The sequence below is a fragment of the Crassostrea angulata genome, chromosome 6, assembly GCF_025612915.1.
Source record: "Crassostrea angulata isolate pt1a10 chromosome 6, ASM2561291v2, whole genome shotgun sequence".
Lineage (NCBI taxonomy): Eukaryota > Metazoa > Mollusca > Bivalvia > Ostreida > Ostreidae > Magallana > Magallana angulata.
This window is the reverse complement of record NC_069116.1, coordinates 60,067,952-60,083,882: the sequence shown is the minus strand read 5'-3', so window position 1 is coordinate 60,083,882 and position 15,931 is coordinate 60,067,952. Positions and strand designations below refer to the sequence as shown.

At 31.5% G+C, this 15,931-nt stretch overlaps 1 protein-coding gene across 2 annotated transcripts in view; it reads right to left on the bottom strand.

Annotated features, from left to right (window-relative positions):
• Window positions 1-98: 98 nt before the first annotated feature.
• Window positions 99-15,931, bottom strand: part of LOC128189011 (uncharacterized) — a 47,887-nt gene continuing 32,054 nt past the window's right edge. Inside the window, exons 5-7 of one of the 2 annotated variants that reach the window (XM_052860382.1) lie at window positions 8,077-8,199; window positions 6,094-6,192; window positions 99-4,078 (exon numbers count right to left, since the gene is read on the bottom strand). In XM_052860382.1, the coding sequence (XP_052716342.1) occupies window positions 6,140-6,192; window positions 8,077-8,199 (176 nt within the window). In that variant the 3' untranslated portion in view covers window positions 99-4,078; window positions 6,094-6,139. The remainder of the gene's footprint in view (window positions 4,079-6,093; window positions 6,193-8,076; window positions 8,200-15,931) is intronic. The other variant, XM_052860381.1, reaches the window with a different exon arrangement.

Genomic DNA, 15,931 nt, shown 5'->3' with positions numbered 1-15,931 from the left:
TTAACCAATCAGAGAGCTAGAAATTAATCATTCATTTAATAAATACATTTACTTGGTATGGATTTCGCATTCAATATGCAAAGAAACCAACAGCCGTATGTAACTAAATTTTTTTATTGATGATAACTCAGAACATTAGGCACACTTGATACTCAGCAAAGAACATAACACATTGCTGCCATTAAAATGTCAGCACTGACATAATGGTATAATGCTGCTAAAAAGAAAATAAAAATACTGTTAATAATTTGAATAAGTTGTGCATCTTTTTCTGGACCCCAGATTAAAACTGAACACCACACTTATATAATATAGGTATAAAAACCCTTTGATTTGGTTACACTCCTAAAACTCAAGGCCGACATTCCATTTGTGGTCTGAGAATTTGTACACTTGTTCATTGCATTATGTGCATATTATGTTTGTAAAAAATGCATTGAATAATCTGATTATTTGAATGATGTTGCAGGTAGTATACTCTTGCGTTGAAAAATTTGACAATTTCATCACGACAGAGTAAGACGGCCAGACAAAATATACGTCCACACAGATGAGACCTTTACAGCGAAATTCTTTGAACTGCTAAGAGGTCTTCAGGTTATATAGAGGTTGTAGAGATAGTGGCAATGGATGAAAAATATGGTGGACATTGCCTTTTACAAGTGGTGTTCAGCTTTAATCCTTTCTTCAGCATTTGTTCAGTGAAACGGAGCTCATTTTATGATTGACTTGATAATGTTCTAATAATTGAAATGAAAATCAAAGCATTTTTGAGCTGCAACATCCAGTGTCAAAAATTTAGTTAAAATACAAATTGTAATTTTCAAAATATTACCGGTAAGTGATATCAAGAATTATCAATTGCTGATGACATTTTAGTCTCTTCTGGTCATATTTTGGATATAAGCTATTTAAAACCTTTGAATGAAGCATAATAACATTTTATTTTTGTCAAGTGATACAAAAATTGCTTGAACAAATGAAATTATGACATATGTATGACCTTTTCATTTGTCCAGGAGTCCAGAAGAAGGGATAAACCGTTTACTAAAATGCACAAACTGTAATTATAATTAATGAAAAGTAAAATACATAATAATACATATTAATAATGTATGCATACAAGTCACAACGAAGAACAATTTATACAGACTAATCTCTACAAAAATCATTAGAAGAAAATCGAGTTATAGTGTTGAATGATTTTGTTGTCAACACAAAAGAGGACAGATGATCGATATCTGAATATATCTACCAACCTTACTTTTAAAAAAACATAGATTGCTGAAGAAAATTTTTCAAATATGAAATACATTGACAAACTGCCCCGATTATACTATTTCATGTTACGGTAATTAAAGTTTTAATTTTTCCAAAAATGCATTAAGATAGCAGCTGATGGTTTAATTCAGTTATTGCTCTTCTTCAATTTCAATTATTAGTATTTTGGAAGTCTGCATGACTATCCAGTGAAGGTTACCGTAGTCTTTAGTTAACAGCCTTTTCATTTTACATAATTATGCGAACGTTTTACAAACGAAGATGGAACAACATTCATGAAAGCAAGTTCTATTCCTGATCAAACATTCAAATTATGACATATAATACTAAATATACTGGTAATGAAAAATGGTTGAATAAAATTTCTCTTGCACTAGGTACATGTATGTGTGACATGTATAAATTCATTAAAAATGCAATAAACAAAAGATTATGCAAACAACACTATCGTGCACACACAGTGTAAAACTGGAACAGAAAAATACATCCTATAACAAAAAATACATCAAATATAATAGTTTTGCATTTTAACCTAAATTAAAAAAAAAAAAAAGACATGCATGCAAAACCACCAATAAGCCATCCTAATTAGTTGATCAATGACTTACTGTGTGACACAATGACCTTGTGACCTGTTACGACATTGTCCTCCTTAACCTTTTATCCAATGGCCATGAATTACATGAACCAGCATATTACTGTTCATCAGATCAGCACAAAGATCGAATGATTTGTCTTAATGTGGCCACTTGAATTAGCTATTTAGGATTGGAGAGGGAGGCACTAAAAGTATTCAATCGAACATGACAGTGTGATGTTTCTTCAATAAAAAATCAGTTCAATAAAAGTTCTGAGCATTTGAATGCTGTTTTGTTGTTATAGGTTTAAGATACTCTATCAAAATAGGGTGATTTTGCTGAATTGCAAATAGATTGAAGTTCAAAAAGAGATCCAGTGTTGACATAGCCTTGGCTATATTGCATGAAGAGAAGTTACAAAGTCTTCCTTGTTATTATGCTACATTATCAGAATTTACAGGACAATTTATTGGAAGATACTCTACAGTCTATTACAATACATAATGTAAATGTGTATATATTAAACATACCAAACATGTAAAATAAACTCATAGCATAAAAAATACTAGAAGCATATTACGTTTACACTTGCTTGCTCAGTACATTCAACATACTTATGTAAAAATAAGACAGGTATTAAAAAATCCGGCATCTGCTTAATACTAGTATTACGGTAAAAAAACAAATACAAATAGTCCAGACTTTGATCTAAGTTTTTACATCTCTGCTTGTTTCTTTTTGACATAAAACTATTCTTCTAAAACCTTTAAAATTGGCAAATCTTCATCCATTAATAAAATTTTAATGTTGGACTTATATACTTTATTAGTATTCTGTACACTAAATTAGCATTAATGCTCCAACTATTAATGAAGCAGTCACTTAATTAACAAATAAAATTCTTCCCCAAAATTATAAAATAATGGTGCAAGGCACTGAGAGTGCACAGACTATATACTGTATCATGGGTATTTTTTGTGGCTGTTTATTTTCTGTGGTATTTTGCGAATATTACAAATCTGCAGAAATTAAAATTGCAAATATTCTTAAATTATGTACACTTGTTATAATGCAATGATTGCTGTCTCTACCGGTTGCTACCGTTAACGTGGTTAATATGTTACTTAACAGTCTGTATTCGGTTATTACCCATGATTAACAACAGTCTTCCTAGACAATTATAGCATAATTATAGGATAATTTATAGATATTGATAAATAATTTTGTAAAATTTTTGTGCACAATGATGAGACAAATATGTGCTTTACCGGATATCGTTAGATAAGCGTTGACCATGTGACAATTACTGCAGCTAGAGCCAACAGGTGGCTGTTTACGTAATGGGAAATTAACACCTTTATTACACTCGGTAATGATGGTAATACTCCAAGTGGAGTTCCGTAAAGCGCATGAAAGACGGATTCAAAATTTGATACAATGTATAAAATCAACTATGATAAAATTTATGTTTTGCTGTCTAATGTTATCGCAGAAATTGCAAACACAGAATATAATTTGATATCTTTTAGGGTCTAAACCACAAAAATTTCGAGTCGCAGAAAATACCCATTATACGGTATGAATGGCAAGCACATAAATCTCTCACAGAGGTACATAACAGATATTTGTATCATAAAAATTAGATTCTACATCAAATCAAGAACATTTGTGTTAACCATGTACTGTAAAATCTCTTTAAAAAAAAAAGCATGCAGCTTTGAGAGCCGCACAATCATTATGGTATCTGTGGAATCATTAAATTTGAAGGTGCGAATTTTTGTGGATAAATTGTCAACGTTAAAATATTTCCAGTGGATGAGCCTGTAATGTTTTAGTTTCGCTTGACTTAAATGTCTCATTTTAAACATCCCCTTTCTGAAAGTTTATGATACATGTATTGTTTGGACAACTTCCTATCTAAATGCCTATTTATTGATAATAAAATACATTTTATACTCCTTCCTCTTCGCCAAAAAAAACCCAACTGCATCCTTCTATATTTTACATAAGTGTCCTAATTATTAATAGGAAGTTTCAACAAAAAATACAATTCCAAACACTTATTCATAAGAGTCCTCAGATACATACAAGTGGACTTGATGGCACTTATGTAGAAGTAGTTGTAACCAGGAAGTCGTCTCAGTCTACAACATCCTAAAGTTACATTTTTCAGCATCGAAATTTCTATTGCAGTTGTAATGGTCTTCAGCAAGTTTTATCTGCAATAGGAATATATAGACAGCTTTTATAAACTTTTAAAGACCATTAAAAACACTCAACAATTAATTTGTGAATGGAGTGACTATTAAACAAGATATATATAACTCTTACCCAGATGATAAATGAGTGTACATGACATTGTGTTATGACTCTGTCATAATATATTCAATAACAATTTATATTGCTTTACAAGGTATATGCCAAAACTGTGCATATTTCTAAGACAATTCAGTTCTGTGTGGGACAATTTTTAACATTTAAAGGACTATCTATGGTTTGAGCCAAAAATGGCCCCCATAAGGTGGAATAACACACCTGGAAAAAGTCAATCAAATAGACATTAAATTATTTGATTATGAAAGATTTAATCATAAATAAACTGTACAAATGTCAAATAAGCAAAAAATTTCCAGTTTGGGGATAAAAAAATGAGTATCTAAAAAAATCAATTCAGTAAGTAACAACAAAATCCCCTTCGGGATTTGATCCCGGGATGTACGGATCACAAGCCCGACACTTTATCCACTCGGCTATGGAGTAAGTGACATGTTATCGTCGATAAAATCCCTTTAATAAAACGAAATGTCCTTTTGATCAGAGGTCAGCCATTTTGTGATGATGTGTTATTCCACCTTAAGTTAATTAAATGAACATCGTCATTTTACTGTAATTCTTTGATTTCTTTGTACAGATATACATTTGCAATTTTTTCATAATTTTCATTTTGATTTATATGTTCACAATTTAAAAATATGACATCATGAAGTTTATCTTTTCCCACCATTTTTGCATTTTGAGCACAAAATGGCTTGTTTTCAAACAGCTTTTCTATAAGAAAAATTAAGCGATTGCTTGAACAAACAAAATATTTTCACCAAAGATGTATCCATCCAATACTTATAATGACAAAAAGTTCTTTCTTTTTCAAACCTTGCTCTTTATTTCCTATTCACAAAAAGATGTGAAAAACATCAATTAATGACTGAATTTGATTTAAATACATAAAATAGCATTACTTCTGACGTCATATACTCCAGTGAGTGCAATTAAATCAAATAAATAGGTGAAAAATATATTCTTTATCAACTATTCTAAAAAATACTACAAAATTTAATGTACCTGAAACACTTTAAAAAATGGCGAATTCTGGGGGCCAAATTTGACTAATATCATATAAAGTTCTTAGGCCAAAACATACGAACTCTAGATTCTATGGAACTTAGAGAATATAATTCGACAGTAAGAGTTGCAAAGGAGGAATAACTATTTTTAACTGTAAATGGACTTTATATTCTCCTTTTAATATGGCTCATCACCTTGATGTAGGGAGAGGCCTGAAATAGTCTGTGCCTGCTGCCCAATCAATTCAATATGTTATATTGAATAAAATATTGTTTAAATAAATAAAAATAATATGGAACATAAGTTTAAATAATGCTACAGCATTTGATCATAATTCATGCAGCAGGGTCTTGGAATTTTAATCTTTATATTTTTGGCCGTATGAAAACTATCTGATAATTGGAAAGAGCTAGGATTGATGATCTAAACAGGTGACAAGTATTATAACTTTCATAATGAAAATCAATTTAAAAATGCAATTTAAAACAAAATTAATAAAATTAAATAAAATAAAAATTTATTGATGGATTCCAAATGAAATGAAAATACGTAACGGAAACCCGTTTTATTATCATGACATTAATTCTAACTAATTAACAATTATCAATATTTTTATTGTAAAACTTTATAGTACATGTACATGGTTAGTGGTTCTAATTTGGTTGTTTTCTTGGTTTTATATTTGAAATAAGATGAAAATGAAAGTAATTATTAAATAATATAATTCTATAGAAGAAGATATAAATCTATGGAAGTTAAGAAACGCACCTTCTAAAACGTGGTTGATATCAATACATGTATCACTAACCTTTAACATATGAAATAAACAAAAGATGCATTCCTTAAACTTTCAGAGTTTATAATATTTGTATACTAGAAAATATATATATACCACTGTGACAATGGGCCCTAGATGGGCTAAGATACCGACCCAATCATTAGAGAGGAACCTTTTGCTCATCCTGATTTTCACCACCGGGAACTTGATGTCCTGGAAAAAACAAACAAAGCATGGAATAATTCTACAAATGTATTCATTTGACTATTAGTAAGATTAGTTCTAACATTTTACATTTTCAATTTCATTTTCTTCAATTTAAAATTCATTGTCAAAAACTCGGGGGCATGTATAATTATACTGAACAGTAAACATAGAGATATATAATTGCAGCATCTTGAAATTATCCAATTAGATTCAAAATAATCATCTGAGAAAGCCATGTGCTCATTGTTTTGTCAAATCTGTTCATTAATCACTTTGCAGTAGAATTTAAATTTCACAAAATAAAATCCTAGGGACCAAATTAATTTGTAATACATGTATTATTACTAAATATCCATATATATATAATGAATTTGCAATGAGGAATAGTTAAATTTTTTTTTTAATTTAAGCCCTGAAAAAAAATCTACTTACGCAGCAATGTTAAGGCGTCCCGATGCTAAAATACGGCTTGAAAACAATATTATTTGAATCATCGCAAAACTACTTTGACCGGGGGTATTTCTTAATATCTGTGGACATTTATGGACACCGATGTTAAACATTATATTTGATGCGTTTTTGTGACGTCATATGTACTTTGTAATCACGTGACGGGCGAATCCTAATATTGCAAATGATCTATTTAAATCGCATCGGCGCAGGTGATTAATGACATTAAATCATACATAATTTTAGGAAAAATCCTTTGTTGAGTCATATACTTTGAAGTTCTTGCTTGGGAAAGAAACAGATATTTCCTTTATGGAAGATATTGTTGAAACATTCCACAAAATCATCAAAATAATGCACATTTTTACCAATCAAAAGCGATTTACAAAAATTTGGGGTAAATGCGTAGGTTTCCCAAGCACGATTCACATTGGTACTTATATTCTCTACCAATTTTACGTAAAATATTCTAAAATTGTGTTGATCTTTCACCTGCGCCAAGCTTGTTTTACATGCATTAAAATTTCTTCTTTCGTTTGTTTACACGTAACAGGGAGAGTCTCCAAACCACTTGTTTATAAATAGTCTTTTACTTAAAACAAAGCTTTAAAACTGCCGATTATTTGATACTGGTTTTTAATATGAATGAATTCTGTACATCTAGCATTAACAACAGCATCTATGTAAAGGAAATGTGCGGTATTATACTGGTTTGATATAATTCACTTTAAACGTTAAGATACATTCCCTGAGAACCATCGACAGGAATGCAGATCGTGACGTCAAAGTTAATTATGACGTCATATCGTATGAAGTACTGACAAGTGACTTTCTACATATCGCTGTAAAATCCATCGGGAAGCCTTAACATGCCCGCGTAATGGAAGCCTAAATTATTGGGTATTTAAATATAATATTAAATCTCGAACCCTTACAAGTTAAAAAAAATAAAGTCATAAAAAAAATGAAAGCTTTTATGACTACAAATACATCTCTCCCCTCTACAGCACTTCTTATCAATTTGCTGTATTCTTTACAGTCTGAGTTCATTGTACAATACATTTGACGTTAAAATCTTTTTAAAATTGAAGAAATTTTTTAATTAAAATTTTCAAAATCTTTGCTGTATCTGTGATTTCACTACACCCATGTTATACTGTTAAATATGTTATATATATTATTCATGTTATTTTCTTACTGGTACATTGACATAACAGTAGGTAGCTCTCAACCTTCTACCACAGGAGCATCTTACAGCTCTGCTCTCCAACATATATATAAATTCATAATTATATATGTCAGAGATATAAGATGCCCCTGTGCTCTACCAGAGAGCTCAATATCTCTCGATATTCTCAGACTCTCGATAAAGTGTATGTTGCCTACATGTAGCTGCTGAAGATGCTGGTAGTATTATATTTGCTAGATTTGAATGCTTACCTTCTCTCCGATTTTTGATGAATACCACTGCTACCACTGCTGCAATCACTGCTAACGCACCTACCACGCCTCCCACTATCGCACCAGTGTTACCTGATGGACCATCAGACGGCATGTTATCCCCTGTAAAACAACAGAAACACATAAATATCATCCATCCTCCATTGACCCAAGTACAGTCTCACTGTGGAATCATTCAATTTCGTAGGGCCTTTTTTTCATGGATCATCATTCACCAGTGGTTAAACACCAGGTACATTGGGACATACCGTAATAACATTACAAATTTTATGCACCATTAATGAATCATGTACTGTTTTTTATAATCAATCCTTGAGGACGTCAGTTTGTGTGGACGGGGAACCATTACATGGCCTCCACAAGTTGCGTTGATTCCACAGAATTCCCCGTACTATTCAATCTTAGCATTCCCATCAGAACACAGACACAATGTGTTAAAACTATTTTTCTTCATTGCTCGAATCTAATTCAGTTGTTTAAAGAACTAGAACATTGCCCCCTTTTGACAAATTTAAGAAGAGTTCTCGATTTTTTTTTTTTTTTATTATTATTTTTATATTTTTATATTAAGTATTTAGAGATTTGACAAACAACATGTTAAGGATTGAACAGAACACAAACAAATCCATCGCCAAGCAGAACATATTCCGCCCTCAAAACAGATATTGTTACTTGAACGTGTTTAAATCAAATTAACCCATTAGTTAACTGTACAGTCATGTTCTTTAACTGTTAACTCGTACATAAACTCAGTACACTGGAAATCTCAAGAAATAATTCAATCTATTAATATGATAAAATTGAAGGAAAGTAAAGTTTGACCTATGACAGCCATTTAGTACTAAGTAATATCCAAACTTTAATAATTCAATTAGTGCTAAAAAGAGCTCTTATAATCTTTACCTACACCACAAAAGTCAGAAAAATCTGTGACCCTGGCATCCATGCACATACTGCGTACATGCACTTCTAATCACAACAACTCCAATTTGAATTTGATTCATGCAACAACACATTAATCAATCACCTAATTGTTGAACTTTTATTAAGATTGTGGATAAAATTAAAACACTCATAATTCATAAAACATACTACCTGAGGAGACAACTGAAGTGTACATGGCAAATAATTATTATATACATTTATGAACAGTCTTTTATAACAAGAAAGAAGAAAGTAAGAAAGCTAAAAATAGTCCTTCCCTGCACATCAGGTACTGGTATTTTCATTGGCAACATTGGAAAAAGGGAACTGAACAAGCAACATTTGCAATAAAATAAATACCAGAATTCAAAGAAATAATATAATGAACAGTACAATTTAAATAATAAAGCTTACGGTATTTTAAAGCATTTTTTGAACATCAGTACCCCTGGTACTTTTACATTGTATTTGGATAATGGCATATTGATGGAAACTATTAATAATTTTAGGCTGATGGAAACTTTAATATAATGGCTAACGAACCCTAACAAGTCACACTTGAAATAAATAAGTGAATTCTGAGAGAGAGAGAGAGAGAGAGAGAGAGAGAGAGAGAGAGAGAGAGAGAGAGAGAGAGAGAGAGAAGAAATGAACAGAATAAACATCAATTATAACTTAAAGGTTTTTTTTGTAAATTTGTAATTATTCTGTACTTTGAATATACATAAGGGAATAATATAACAAGGATAAACAATCAAGTTTATATGTGCTTGAAATGATATAAATTAAAAAAATTTAAACTATGTACCTGCATTTGAAGAAACATCTGCAACACATTTGATCACAAAATGTACAATTAATATATTGTATGCAAAAAAGAAATAATAACTAGATCGTTATCGTTGCCAGCAACGAATGGGTCTTCCGTCCGATTTTATAATATATTAGATAAAACCCATCATTTAAATGTAAATAATAAGCAAAAAATGAGTGAAAAATATTTTTGGCCTTCCTCAAATGAACATGAGTCGCCTGGGCAAATGTCCACGACTCTATAAAGACTGAGCTACTCGAACTCTCGCTTCAGGACTTTGATTCTTGATATCTCAAGAATGCTTTGATTGATTTTAAAACAAATTACATATACTGAATCGGTAAAAGGGTCGCTATCAACCCTACAGAAAAATTATAAAAAAACGAAAAAGGGATGTCTACAATCACTGATAATTTCAGCCCTCTATCTTTACTCGTCTTTTAGATCTCTAGCCGACAAAATTGACTTTTAAAAATCGTAAAGGGACAATAACTTCCGACCGGAAGTGACAATTGACAAATCGAAACAGCCGTACAAATTTCAGATGCCGACACTTAAACCCTGAAAATTTGAAGAAAACCAAAAGAGCAATCTCCGAGAAACGCCTGCACAAAATTTATAAGACTAAAAAAGAATAAAAATAAGAAGAAGAAAAGTGAAAAAAAAAAACAATAGAATAATAGTAGGGTCTTCCACTGAAGACGGAAGACCCTAATTATAAACACATTACAATATGACGGTAATGTAACAAAATAAAGACAAAAGCACCACGGCATGCACTCAACAATTCATGTCAAGTTATTTCTTTTGTGTATAATTGTGTTCTGTTTGTTGTTAATTAAACATAAAATATGATAATTATTCAGAACATTCATGATAACAAGAACTAAACCTCTGAGGTCGAGGAATATGTTTTGGAAAACAAATGTGAGGTGTCCACCCGCAATAACAATTAGGACTTAATTTCTATTCTACAAACAGAACAGCTAGAGTTTCTACCGATCCTTTTCCCTGTTGAGAGAAATGAACTAGGTCATTTGGACGGCTGTTCTGTGTAACCCCAAAGGTTTGTTAGCAATAAGTTTACACATTACATACATTGCAGACTACTGCTCGGAATGGAATACAGACAACAGAATTTTCATCCATGTTATCAATAATATACCTCATCTAATTTTCAAAAACAAATGTTTGTGTCATATTTTTTTAAAATTCTTAAGATAAAAAACACATATCATAAATATTATACTTTATGAATTATTATTTTTTTGTAAGAACATGCAGTAAAATGTCATATGATAATTGATAAAGAGGTTCTTGGAACAGCAGCATAATACTCTTAGAAATCGAAATTTAAGGCAACACACACATTGTTGTACTCAATTGAAAATCAAATGTAAAATAGAAATGGTTTCAATAATATTTGTTTTCTCAGAAGTCAATTACTCACAAGTTTAGATGTTGATATGACAGTTTCTGATGTACTGGTACATGAACTATAATTATATTGGCCAGGAGAATAATTAATGGCTGGGGCATTTCTTTGACCAGAGAAATACTAGAAAAATTATATTATTGGATATTGCTCTTCAGAAATAATTCAAGATAAAATTGATAAAAAGAAATGGGTTTGACTTATGATAGTCTCTATAAATAACTCATTATGCAAAGATTAAACAGCTGAAACATATAAATTATACAAAGAATTTCAACATATCTATGAATTGTGTATAAACATGAAAGCTTTTAGGATTCTTTGCAATTATCTTTCTTTGTATTTAAAATTTGATAATGGCAATGATGGTAAAGGGAACAAACAAGTAATTTTAAGTTGTACTTGTCTTGAAAATATAAATATCAGACAGTTATAACAATTATAAGCATCAAACAATAACCTTAATGTCTCTTTGTTCATCGGCACTTTTATTTGGATAACGGCAATGACAGAAAAAGGGAATAAATAGTTTAAGTAAATACAAAGAAAACAACCAATACCTGAATCTGGCTTTTGAAACGACATCTACAACATGGGACATAAAATGTAAAATTAGCAAGATATGTAAAAAAAAAAAAACATTGCGAAGTATTGAGAGTAGTTATTTAAAACTCCATGAAAAAGAATTTACCAGTAACCTTAAACTTAAGACAAATCTTTTTGCAATAATATTTCACCTGCTATCAATTGCTTTAGATCATGAAATCTTGTTTATCATTATGATATTGATATTTATTAAATGAATCAAATAAAAAAAAATAGCGTTTAAATTTAACAAGAGGCCAAGAGGCCTTAATGTGCATGGTCACCTGAGTACCAAAGCCCATACACAAACTAGTCGAGGAGTCTCATATATGCATTTAATAAAGTTTCATTCTGTAGTAAAAAAAAATTACAATATTGTAATGACGACCATCTTTCTGCCTGAAATCTTTCAAAAAGGACTATGAAGCCTATAACTTTAGCAAAAAACTTATAAAGATCATAATAGAGTGCATGACCTGATAATGATAAGGTACAAGAAAATAGATGAAAATAATTTTCCCATATTTGTTAACTTTCCAGATAGGTTTTATGTGTATATATTTTCATAGATTAACCTAAACAAGGTAGCTTATAGACATGTTTTATTAAAACAACCTCCCACTACCCATCCCCAGGGGCAGACAGAATCTCTCCCTGTGGACATTTGAACCAAAAAAAACATAAAAGAGAACAGCTGTGTAATGTTAAAGCTTAAAATTTTTCTTCACTTCTGTTTCAAATTCTGGATATTCATCCAATATATATAAATATTACATCATCTGGTGTTTATACCAAAATAATTTTACATGTACTGTTTATCAGTGATTTTGGTTAGCCAATTAATATTTTACTATTAATGAGTCTATTTATATAATAGTGTTGTGTTGTGCATATACTATGCCTAAATAGTAGTCAGGGTTTGATACATAGTGCACGAGCCGGATATTATTATTATGCCGACTGTTGAATATACTGACGTGCTTTGCTATAAGTAGCTGTGACATTCGAGTGTTGACAAGTCCCTTAAAATAATCACCGGAAAAGCAAGCTTTTTTTTCTTCTTCAAATTAATCAATTGATTTGATTGTTTATTTAATCAACAAGTTGTTGTACAATAAAAAGTCAACAAAGGTTTATGCTCTTTTCAAGAAATGAGAGCCCTTTGACCTTACCGAGAAAACTCGAAATGTTTAGCAGACGAAATCTCATTGAATTTTTTTTCTTGAACATTCTTTATCAAGCGGCATTTAAAAAAGCGTTTTTGTGGTTCTCATGTAGAATTTCTTTGAAAAATGTTCAATCAATTTGTTCAAAAGTTTATAGAAAACTTTAACTTTAAAATTACCGTCAATAATGAAGTGTTTTTGGAAAAATGAATAATTTTAATTGCTTGATGTAAGTCGTATATGTCTACGTTTTATATTTATAAATACCATTGGTGATAATAACGTGTAATTTAGCGTAGCGGTAACGTGTTGGGCTTCAAGCTGGAATGATTTTAGCGTCGTGAGTTCGAACCCCGCTGTCGGCGCTTGAAAGGTTTTCGTTGAAATTATTTGCCGTGCTCTATTTCGGCATAGTATGCTTACGCTATATAAATCCTTTGATACTATGTGAAAATAAATGAGTATTGAATATATAGTGACAAACTGACAGAAAGCATAATAATTATTTATATAAAGATTTCAAAAACTGTTTTTGTTTCAATAAAAAAATACTTGCATAGTTTTTTTTATCATACAACTTCTTAATTACAGTATATTTAATGAGTAATAACTCCATTTAGAAGCAAGGGAAGATAACTCCATTATGAAGAAGCAAGGGAAGATAACTCAATTAACTTTCACTATATATTATACACTATATGAGTGTCTTGGCCCCGCCCTAGATTCAGAACCCCTACCTCAGGGGACATGAAATTAAAAATTTTGGTAAAGGACTAATCCTGGTCTACAAAATTATGAATTCAGTTTTCCCTAGAGGTGTGTGGGAGAAGAGAAGATAATTTTAAACATCATATGCATTAACACTATACATCCATTTTGGCCCCGCCCTAGAGTCTGAAACACCCATTGTCTAGAGGACATATAATTTACAATTTTAATAGAGGACTTCCTATAGTTAACTTAATTATGAAATCAGTCTAACTTATAGATGTGTGAGAGTTGAGAAGAAGATTTTTAAAACATTATATTCAATTATTATAACACTGTATAGCCATATTGCCTATTGCCTCCCCCCCCTGAACCCCTGACCCAGGGGCCATGAATTTCACAATTTGGGTAGAGTAGTTTGTGGACATCATAACCATGCATTCAGTTTTTTTCCCACACGTGTGGGAGTAATGAAGAAGATTTTCTAAGATTTAATACATTTTCACTACATGGCTACACTGACCCCGCCCTAGGGCCTAAACCCCTGACCCAGGGGTAATGAATTCCACAATTTAGGAAGGAGACTTCATGGACATCATAATCATGCATTTAGTTTTTAACAAATATATATGGGAGTAGAGAAGATTTTCTAAGATCTAATACATTTTTACTATATGGCCATATTGGCCCAACCCTAGATCATGAACCCCTCACCCAGGGGCCACGAATTTCATAATTTTGGTAGAGGGCTTCATTGACATCATTAACCAGGCATTCAGTTTTTTCCTCACATGTGTGGGAGTAGAGAAGAAGATTTTTTAATTTGGCCTTTTTTTGGCATATTTGGCCCCGCCTGTGGCAACCTAGGGGTGGTAGAGACATGAATTTCACAATTGATATTCTTCTTACCATAAAGATGCTTCACATAAAAAATGGTAACAACTGGCCTTTTAGTTTTTAAGAAGTTAAAAATGTTAATGCATAACGCACGGCAATGGATGAAGACCAATTGCATTAGGTCACCTGAGTGACTCAGGTGACCTAAAAATAACTGCAGACAATGTTAAGATGGTGATCATCTCATTTAGGAACCCCCTTATTAATGAACAATAGGATGAGAAGCATTTCAGAGAATTTTGCTTTGACCTTGACCTATATAACTTGGAAATTTCCTACAAAAATATTTATTTAGAACTTTTATTTCAATCTCATTAACCCTCAAATACAGGCATTTTTGTTCAATCTGAGCAAGATTTAGCAAATAGGAAATAATCTATGGTCTAATAAATCTGCTATTAGACCTTCACATTAACTTGGTTCAAAGTATGAGCCAAGTAGGGCTAAGTGAAGAGTATATATGCCCTTAAAAACGAATTTTTGTATGATCTGATAATGACATTGACACTTGACCTACAAACATCAAACAAGGTCACTACATACCCTTTTATCAAAGGCACCTTGTGGGTGAAGGCCTGAAGGTATGATCAAAAAGACTATGCAAGTATTTTTTTTATTGAAACAAAAACAGTTTCTGAAGTCTTTATATAAATAAATAGACTCATTAATAATAAAATATTAATTGGCTAACCAAAATCTCTGATAAACAGTACATGTAACCTTGGACCTAGAAACATGGTTCAATATCACTGCACACCCTTTACCCAAAGGCTCTAACAGTGGGTGAAGTATGAGCCATTTTGGGTCAAGGGGAGAGGGGATAATTATGCTCCAGACAAGAGATATTGGATGGACAAATGGAGGGAAGCACAGACAGATGGACAGACTGTGTGATACCAAAAGGGTGCCCGCATAGCAAGGCCTTTTTAAATTAAACTTGTAAAATGACTTCCAAATGTGCATGCATGCATGATTGCATGTTAACTGAAAAAAGGTTCCTGAAACAAAACTGTGAGGGAAAAGATTAAAGATTTTATAATGAACAGTCACTGAAACAATAAAATGAGTCAGTTTTAAAGTCTAACAAGGCATACTGTACATTCCAATAAATTCTTGATGGCAATTCGACTTTTAGTCTTAAGCACTGAGAAAAGGTGTGCATATTCAAGATAAAATTGACATAGCTTAGTCCTTTTTATTACTTTAGAATTGGATAAAACAGGCATTGAAGGAATAAACAGGCAGAGCTAAACCAAAAAAATAAAGAACTACCTGTAGACACGGTAGAGACATCTGTAACAGGTA